The sequence below is a fragment of the Cariama cristata genome, unplaced genomic scaffold (assembly GCF_000690535.1).
Source record: "Cariama cristata isolate BGI_N322 unplaced genomic scaffold, ASM69053v1 scaffold16663, whole genome shotgun sequence".
NCBI lineage: Eukaryota > Metazoa > Chordata > Aves > Cariamiformes > Cariamidae > Cariama > Cariama cristata.
In genome coordinates this window covers 23,616-33,125 of record NW_009607976.1, presented here as the reverse complement: position 1 = coordinate 33,125, position 9,510 = coordinate 23,616, and the positions used below count along the sequence as shown (strand labels likewise).

General features: G+C 41.5%; 1 protein-coding gene across 1 annotated transcript in view; it reads left to right on the top strand.

The window, feature by feature from the left end:
• SLC7A10 (solute carrier family 7 (neutral amino acid transporter light chain, asc system), member 10) overlaps positions 1–605 on the top strand; it is a gene marked incomplete at its 5' end in the record, with an annotated part of 17,670 nt that extends 17,065 nt beyond the window's left edge. The window contains one exon of the mRNA XM_009696964.1: positions 307–605. Within this exon, the coding sequence (XP_009695266.1) occupies positions 307–434 (128 nt within the window). The remainder of the gene's footprint in view (positions 1–306) is intronic.
• Positions 606–9,510: the final 8,905 nt, after the last annotated feature.

Genomic DNA, 9,510 nt, shown 5'->3' with positions numbered 1-9,510 from the left:
TCCCCTCCCAGCCCTGCCAGCTGCCGTGTGCTGCGCCGGGCAGCTCTGCGAGGGGCCGGGGAAGGGCTGTGGATGGGCATCCCTAAAGCTGCCCCATCTTAACCTGCCCCTGCTTCACAAACACTATTTCATCACTGAGCTGGAGATGAAAGGGGTTGGAGGGGGTACTCAGCTGTGCAGCAGGGTCGAGCGGCTCCGGCAGGGAAGATGGACGTATCTTCGCACGTTGCATCACCCTGGCATGGTGCTTTGGTTTAAAAGAGCTCGAGCATCCCCATTAACCACCTGCATGTTTGCTCTTCGCAGAGTCCGTGACCTGCTGGGGACAGAAGCTCTGTTTTGTGGTCTACCCTCAGGGGGGAGTTGCCGAGGAGGAGGATGCACCCTTGGCCCGCTCTCGGTGGCTGGCCAGCGAGACGGCCGTGAGGAAGTAACGACGTGGCCTCTGAGGCTGAAGTGGCTTCTTGTTTACATGCTAATTTTTGCAAAAAGTTTTTCTGGAAAAAAAAAAAGTTTTTAGAGCTCCAATAGTGAAGCCCATATAATGAGCTACACCCTTTATGGCATCTGTAGCTTTTAGTTTTTCCCTAAAGAAAAAAAAAAAAGAGGAAAAAAAAATAAAAGAAAATATAAAATAAGGTGCTGGTTGTTTTCTTCTGGCAGTGTACTTGCTCAGCAGGGGAAAGCAGTGCAGATACAGCTCTGGAATACTGATTTTAGCTGCCATGAGTGTCCACCAGAGACAGATTTAGGCATTTCAAATGTAGGACAGCTCCCGATGCAAAATCAAAGTGGAGAAATCAAGAGAAAGTAAGGACACCTTGGGACACCCATGCCAGCAGGAAAATTCCCATTGCTGTCCCTGGGTGGGGTGAATCCGCACATAGCACATGAGGGGTCCAAGTTACGACCCAAAGGAGCATCCCTCCACGTACCTACACGAGCACTGCACCTCCGTCCCAGCACCCGAGCAGGGATGGGGTCACTGCGCTGAAAATCCACCAGCCTGGGCCGACCTCAGAGTAAAAGGTACAAAATCAGCAGTCTGCCTGACTGTTCAGGCATCATTTGGTGACACAGAATAAAATATACAGAAGTAGTGATAAAAACGTCAAGTATCTCAATTTTGAGGCATTTTTGCAAAGGCGGAGCTGGGTTCCTGTATCCCGGATGGGGACCGAGCTCGCTGCACCACCCGGGAACTCCCGCGGGAGGCTGAGGACGATGCGGGTGCCAACAGGGGGAGGACAGAGATGTGGAGAGGTTTGCAGCGGGATCTGCAGTGGGAACTCGAGGGAAACACAGAAACAAAGCTCGACGTTTCTCCTTTTTACTGAAGTGTCAGGTGATGCCACATTGCCTCAGAGACAGATTCCCCATTTCAACTACGCTCAGCCAAGTAACAAGACTAAGGCATTCTCACATCAGATGCTCTTTAGAAAGTGTTTTGCGTATTTTATTTGTGGCAAACACTAGAAAAAAATGTGTTCACATATTTAATTAATATATAGAGGTTTGTTGCTGTAGCAGTGTGGCCACTTGCACACCAAAGAATCTTTTCAAAATGCAAAATGTGAGAACAGCTCTGAGCAATATTTGGAATCGCTACTATTCTTTTGCAACTTTCGAAAACAAAAACTATCATGCTCAGTAGCCTTGGTAACAGCCACGTGAATTAAATTTTGAAAGTATCTATCTATGTGTTATAGGCTCTGGTACAAAAATTAAGGATTCATTATCTCTTAGTTTGTCAAGTACCACACGCTCTACAAAGATTTAAGAATAGACTCAAACCAAGGAGCAAGTTCAAGGAATGGATCTTTCCAACACAATTCATTATTCAGAAGTATTTTTGTTTTTCAGTATCCATCCGTCTCTCTTCAAACTTTCAGATGGTAGACACTAAAAAGAAACACAACATAGAATCATAGAATCATAATGGTTGGAAGAGACCTCAAAGATCATCAAGTCCAACTGTATACCTGATGCCACCATGTCTACTAAACCATGTCTTGAAGTACCACATCTAAACGTTTTTTGAACACCTCCAGGGACGACAAACATACACTCTTCTCTTTGTATAAAGATGTTAATCATAAGAGATTAAAATATATATTTAGCTGAAGAAAAAGGTGTGGGTTTGTGTGTACATATGCACACATGTAAAGAGAGATTCCACATTTTTAATAATATTATGAATACATAAAGTTGCTAATGAAAATCATACCCAGTCAGCTTTTGGGGTTTTTCATTCAGAGCACACCTCTCCGATTTATACCGGCTAGGCAGCACCTGAACACTTCACCCACGTCGGAGGCTCTGATGGCTGAGTCTGATTTTCCATAGTTCAAAATCCACTTTCTGTGGTATAATTTCCAACAGATTCATTCTTTCAATAACTTTATTATCTAGTGGGAAAATTAAATGTATTATAGCAGCAGCAGTAATGATTGCTTTCAGAACTGCTAAGTTTTGGTGTGGTTTTATTTTTGTTTGTTTAAACAATTTAGCTATGGAAATCAGCCAGCACAGAAACTTTGCAGCTCTTGAAACAACAAGTCTATATGGTAACAAGAAAGGTAGCAATAATAAATAACAATAATAGTAATAATAATAACCTGTAACTGCTACCAAGACTTTCCTTGGCTATTATCTAGGGAAATCAAAAGCAAAATTAAAGGACCAGTTGCCTCATTGTTGTTAACTGGCTTTGGCTCAGATTTTCACTGATTGTACTGCCGTGCTTTAAAACAATCAACGTTTGGCCTTGAGTCAGAAGGCTGCGTTTCGAACAGGACAGTTTAGTAGAGCTCATCTTCGAATTCCATACCAAACCCCAAAAGGTGTTCCATGATGTCTTATTTCATTTTTAGGAACAGCTTCATCTGTGCTCCCAACATCACATATATTAAAGGCTTGCCAAAGTTAGTTCATAACGCGTACAAGTTCTAACCGTAAAAATCAATGTACAGAACTAGAAAGATAAATTCATATGATAAATGAAATTTAGCAGTGTGCTCGACCCCATGTAAGTGTGATTTTTCCAAAAGATGAAGCAACAGGCCCAAAGGAGACATAATTGCTAGTATTTTAAAGCCCAGTGAAGAAAACAAAAACCTTGACAGAGCTGAAATTACAAGTACACCAAGAATACTGTGATACTTGATACGGAAAAGGAAGTTGTTTCCAAAAGAAAGGAGTTTAAACAAAGCTTTAAAAGCAATGCAAGACTATATAAGACTATATATTATACGCCATGATATTTATGTAGCATAAAATATTAGAGCCTGTAATGCAGAAAAATGCTCTGCACTGTTTATTCTTTTAGCACTGGCAATAATACAGCATTCAGAGAATTTCAGAGGGAAAATGAGACAATGCAAGTATTAACAAGAGTATCACCTCTAAGTCACTTTAACGCAAAGTCAATAAAAGATGTATTGGATTATTCTTATCTGCTCTACCACGGTATTGAGAAAAGCAGCGACAGATCACAACGTCACTGGGCTACGCGCTGTGCAAAACGGAGACGGGGAAGATAGTCCCTCTCCCAAATAAGACAATGTGCAATAGGAAATAGGAGCTGGGTGGGCACCAATGGGAAGCACAGGGAGAATGAGGCAGAGGTGCTGCTGCTGGCCCGGCCGCTCTCAGGCGTTTTCATAAACTTAATAAAGGAATCGGTTGTTTTCAGTTCACATTAGTACATAAACCAGAAGAGTTTGATCTCAGCAGGGTCAAGGAAAGAGGCTTGTACCAGTTCAGACCTTCCATCCAACTCAAGCAGGACTGGTGAGTCACTGTGTAAATACTACCTTTGAGTTGGAAGCACCTTTACAAAAAATGCATCCAAAAACACGCAGACAAGATTTCATGAGCCGTGCTCCATCACTTCTGAAAGCACAACCCTGATTCAGCCTTCGACCACGGCCTAGAGCCGGTCTCTCCAGAAGCAGACCCCCAGCGCCTGGGGAGGAGCTGCGGTGGGTTGGGAAGCCCGGGACAGAGCCCACCCGCCTTGCTTTTCTGTGAACAAGCTAAATGCTGTGAAAGCAAATGTGCCTTTCCACGCCGAAGAGCTGAATCTAAATAAAATGACTCATCTTTGAGGGGAAGGCAAACAACTGAGTAAACAAATGAACAAACAAACAACCAACGCCCAGCAAGTGCGCTGTCCCACTCTTCATTTTCAGGGGCTTTTGTCAAGTTTCTCATGTTTCACTCTTTGTGAATTCTTGAAACCTTGAAAACAAAACCTTTGCTTTCCAGCCCCTTCGTACCAAGCACTGAATGACAAGAAATTAGCAATTATTCAGCTGCCAAAGAGTTTTATGAGAGAGATTGAAGTACCTGTCATAAATGAAAATGTAAAAAAAAAAAAAGGAAGTTAAATGTTGCTTGGAATTTGTCTTTTCCTAAAGCTTTGGAGTTCAGATGGGTGTGCCCCGTTTCCACCTCCGACTCAAGCTGTGAATAACAGGCAAAGCCTCTTGGTTTTTTAAACCTCCCCTCCTCGGTCCTTGACACTTCTCACCGGTCCCCTAACTTCAACAAGAAACTTCTACACTTGGACAAATGAAAAGGAAAATACAAGGAAAAGGATTAGAAAGCAACCAAGAGATGCTGAGAGGTCAAAAAGAAATTTATCTTAAAGTCCTAAGGTAGGAGATAGTGATAGAAGGGAGGGAGAGCTAGAAGGCATCATAAGGCAGGAAACACATAGAACGAAGAGGGAATAAAATGTAAACCTCTGCCACCCACATCAGCCTTGGTCACCATTTAATCCCTGTAGCCGAGAGCACAGGAGCTGGAATCCGAAAAGGGAAGGATGACCTATTGAACAGAGTTTGGCAGGGTAACAGCCTGACAAGAGACAGGAGATGAGGTTTGCTGCCTGCAAGGTTCAGGTCACGGGCAGACAGGATTCAAAATCCAGTACAAATGGCTAACGCCTGCCTGGGAGATTAAAACTGAGTTTCCTGCAAAGACCAAAAGTCTTAAAAAGCAAAAGCAGTTCTTCTTCTCCCTCTCAGAGAACAGTCTGATTAAAAAATACGTAATTCCCTCAGGCTTTTTGAGTTAGCTCCTTGGTTTTTCGTACAACATATCTATTGCACTGCACAGGCTGTCAACAAACTCTGCTGCAAACACACAGGTACTGTTTATTACTCCATTTCCACCTTACGGGCTATATTCGTACGGTTTGTAGGAGTACTGCTTGTGCCACTATCATTGCAGCTGAATCAGCACTTCACGACGAAGCATCTTTCCGCTAGGTTGGGAGGTATTACCCCTCTGCATCAAGCGGTGTCCTCCCATCCTTCAATGGCTACAGATGAATCTGGACGACCACAAAGTCTGTCCAAGTTTCTTCAATACAGATAAAGACTTCCAAGCCTGTGGAGTAAATCTCTGTCAACACAAAACAACTCGGCCTCCACCTTCTACTGAAAAATAGGAGGATAGAGCCAGTGGTACCCTCCAAAGCACAGACTGCAAAAGGGAAGCATCAGCAAAACAAGCATTGCCCTCAGCGACGGGAATGAGAGGCTGTACTTCAGAATTATTTCTTTTTTTAAAACCACCTGAACAGTCATACACTTCAGGGCTTCTTTGTGTTATCTGGGGCATATGCATACATGCGTTTTAAAGGCAGCTGTATACAACAGTGAATTGCTAGCGCTAAGATTTTACATGTGCTATCTAAAAAACCTGATGCACCTCCACAGCTTCAGCTACCAGAAAAAGCAAATAATTAAAAAAACCCCACGCAAACCAAAAACCAACCCAACCCAACCCCCTCACCCTTCATATTCATGTCAACACAGCAAGTCAAGGGCTGACATATGCAGAGTCAGAGTCAAGCAAAGGCCTTGGGAAAACAATTTCGGCACCCTCGACCTTTGGTGTTAGAGTGACAGTCAGAAACCCACAGTCTCTGGGCACATGACATTTTATTAAAAATTAACAGATCCAAAGCAAGAGCGAAAGCCAATGATGCCCAGCATCTTACTTGCTTAGTATTGTTGTCCAGGAACCAGCAGACACTGGCAACCACGATGCCATACCTGAACTGAACCATACACCTGTACATACGTTACGGTAAAATGTTATCTCTAAATTAATATATACAACATGTAAATAAAATATTTAAAAAAAAAAAAAAACAAAGCAGAGAACAGAAAAAGAAAACAAGTACATTTAAGGGATGTTACAGAGTCATACACAAGCTGGAAGGTGCCAGAATTTCAAACTGAAATATTCCCCATGTTTTAATAGCAGTAAGAGAAAACACAAGGGGGTCACTTTTCCCTCAATGCTGCCTATGAGCTTTCATTCTTCTCAAACCAGTGTGGGTATTCTTCTCTGTTCAGGTACCTTTTTAGGGAGGGTTTTTTTGGCTGCTTGTACAGGAGAGTATTGTATCGTAAAAACAAACAAAGCAAGCTATCTTAAATACTTTGATTCCCTTCTGTCTATAAAAATCTTTAAAGAGTGCAGAAAAGCATTATCAAAATAACAAAAATTTTAACAAGTTTATTAGCTGATTAACTTTAGTTTGTATAGTCATTAAAGTGTGATATTTTCAACTGAGCAAAGAAATGTAACAATGAGATCTTCCTGTTCACATGTCTGGCGTAGTAGCACTTTCCTACTTTTTTTTTTTTTTTTGAAGACAAGGAGGCAGCTTACATGAAACAGAACTTAGGTGTCTTCAGGGATGGCTGATTTCACTGCTTAATGCCTACAAGAGCTGGAGGAAGGGCAGACTTACACTAAGGCAGACTTTGTGGTTTCTTCAGCTATTGACACTCCAGGACACTACAACGCACTTGTTTGTGCTCACAGCACAGAGAGAGAGATTTCTTCTGCAAAATGAACAGTAAATTTGTGACTCTTCCCTCCCAGGAATGAGCTAGGGGAGCTGGCAGAGAATATTGTCCTGCAGAACGCAGAAGTTAGGTGCTTAGAGAGAGCACCAGCCTTGTATCTCTCATTGATACAAGGCTGTAAATTCCAGTAGCAGGGGCTGTGAACATTTCTGTACACTTCAAGCATCAAATTTTCATTAACTTGGATATTTTAAGTTTCTAAAAATAAAGCCTTCTCAGTGAAATTTCCACTGAGCTACCAAATGGATCAGTACACAAAGTATGTATATGTAAGAAATTATGTGAAGTGGGACATTTTAAAAGAAAATACTGTGTTTGCTGTTCAAGGTTGTTCCCAAAACACAGCAGTATTCTGAAGAAAGTATTTCCACTTTAAGAGCCTTACAGTGGTGACAGTTTAAGGCATAGTATGATCAACATTATTTTATTACAGAAATATATTTCTGTAACACTTACTTCTAAGGTCCTTCATATCTGCACAATATTCACCTTGCAATATGATCTTCCTCCCAAAAATAATTAACTACTTTACACTTACAGTTCTATGTTTTTAAAATTACCTTTAGACAAAAAAAAAAATATACATATACTAAAACCTGTAGCCTTAGATGCAAACAACCACCCTGGCAGTGTAATGACTACAGTACATGGCCTGACAAAGGTGGAATGTACCCAAAACCTTTACAAATGCTACAAAAGCAAGATGTCTTTCAAAACTACATTTCCTTTGATGAAAAGAATTCTGATCACAAAAGCACTTGGAAAAAATGAGTGAGCAGTATTTATTTAATGTAACTATGACTCTTACTTGTTACGCATTTTGCCACAAGCCCTTCCTGCTATTAATGTCCTTAAGGAATTTGTATCTTCTGCCTCTGGAATGCACAGTATGAAACCAATTTGCAACTGAAGGAAGAGGGGGGGGAATCACTTCAATTTAATTCTTCCATGTTATATTTCAGTAAAGCCAAAGTCCTATTCCTTGTTCTTTTTAAGGCACTCCTCCAAAGGAAGTCCTAGTAAAAGATCCAGGGCACAATGTAGCCCCTTTAAAGGAGAAAAATCTTTGCCCCTTTGATGTAAACTTCACTGTTCACTGTGAAAGCTTGTTTGCCTTTACAGCCAGGAAGGTCCTGTGGACAGCAGAGCCCAGGTCCACAGATGCCAAAGTCCACCTCAATTTTACAAGTTCAGTTAATAACTTCGGGCAACTTGAATTCCTACAGCAACAAACAGGCTTCAGAGCACTCGGGTATTTACAGAGCAGCAGCATCAACTTCCTTGTTAATTCCTGCGTAAAGCATTTCAGTTTGTCACTGCGTCACAGGGGAAGTGAAGCAGAGCTTTTCTTAGAGCACGGGGGAGCCCAGCCAACGCCCCAACCATCGCAACAGGGCCAAGCTATCACACGGTCATGTTCTGTCATTCTGCACTGAGTCACTGCTGGTTAAGCAATGTCACCCTTCTTCCAGGTAAATAACTTGCTTTTAGTTACATTCTAAAAATCAAAAAGGCACCAGTTCACATTTAAGTCCACACAGTGTCAGCTTTGAAAATGGCATTGATCTATTTCACTTCTTAAAAGAAAAAAGCAAACAAACTAGTATCCTCTAAAAATAAAAAACCCCCTGATTTATACATCTGCACCTAGGTAGCAAGCAAACTTGTGAAGTGGATATTATTTCAAAATAAAATGGAAGTCTGATCCTGACATTTGCCAAGTGCTCAGTGCTTCCTGCTGCAGCCAACAGGAGCTGTGAAGCCTCAGTATCCTTTGGGGAACACCCAAAGTGGTATAATCATAGAAGTCCCTGAAAACAGAAGGGAGGAGGGGAAAAAGAGGGTAGGGAGAAAGCAAACAGTTCTTCAACCTTCACAACATCACTATGAAGAGAATGTAACATATGACAACACAAAAAAGAAATATTGCTGCAACTGGGGTTCAGTGCACTCCACTTAGACTGAACACTGCTAATCTCTTATTAGAAAGCTTTAGCAGATAAGACACCTGGATTCATTCTGGGTATTCTGTATAGAAGCTTTGGTTTTAGTGGATGCTTCAATGTACATATGGCCATCAAAACATTTCTGAAGAGAGCAAAGGAAGTGAGCAATGTCTATAAAGAGGAAGCTACAAAGGATTTTATTTCCTTCTAAGTATTTGTAATTAAAATTATTAAATTGTAATTAAATTATGATGTCCAAAAAGACAACAATGTTAGCTCTAGTTTAGTACTCAGAGTTACGATGACTGGTGCCTGCCCCAGGTTCCAACAGAGTTCTCTCTAGTTTCAGTAAGACCACTTGAAAAGCAAAGAAACACTAATTCCCTGAATGGAGAGCGAATAAATGCACAGAAGAAACACCAGAGGATGGAGATGCCTCCAAACTGCAGTGACACATTCTTGTTCTCCTAGCCCCTGACATCGCATACTGGCCTACTTCTGCCCCACAGGAGTTTCAGGAATAGCAACAAAGACAAAAACTTGTCCCATTTACTCTTGTACTGTACTCCCTGTGGGATTAAAGCACACTGGTTTTAAGAGACAAAGTTGAGAGCACAGACACACCACCTATCATCAAAGTGCACTGTCATATAAACAATGAAGTTACAAAA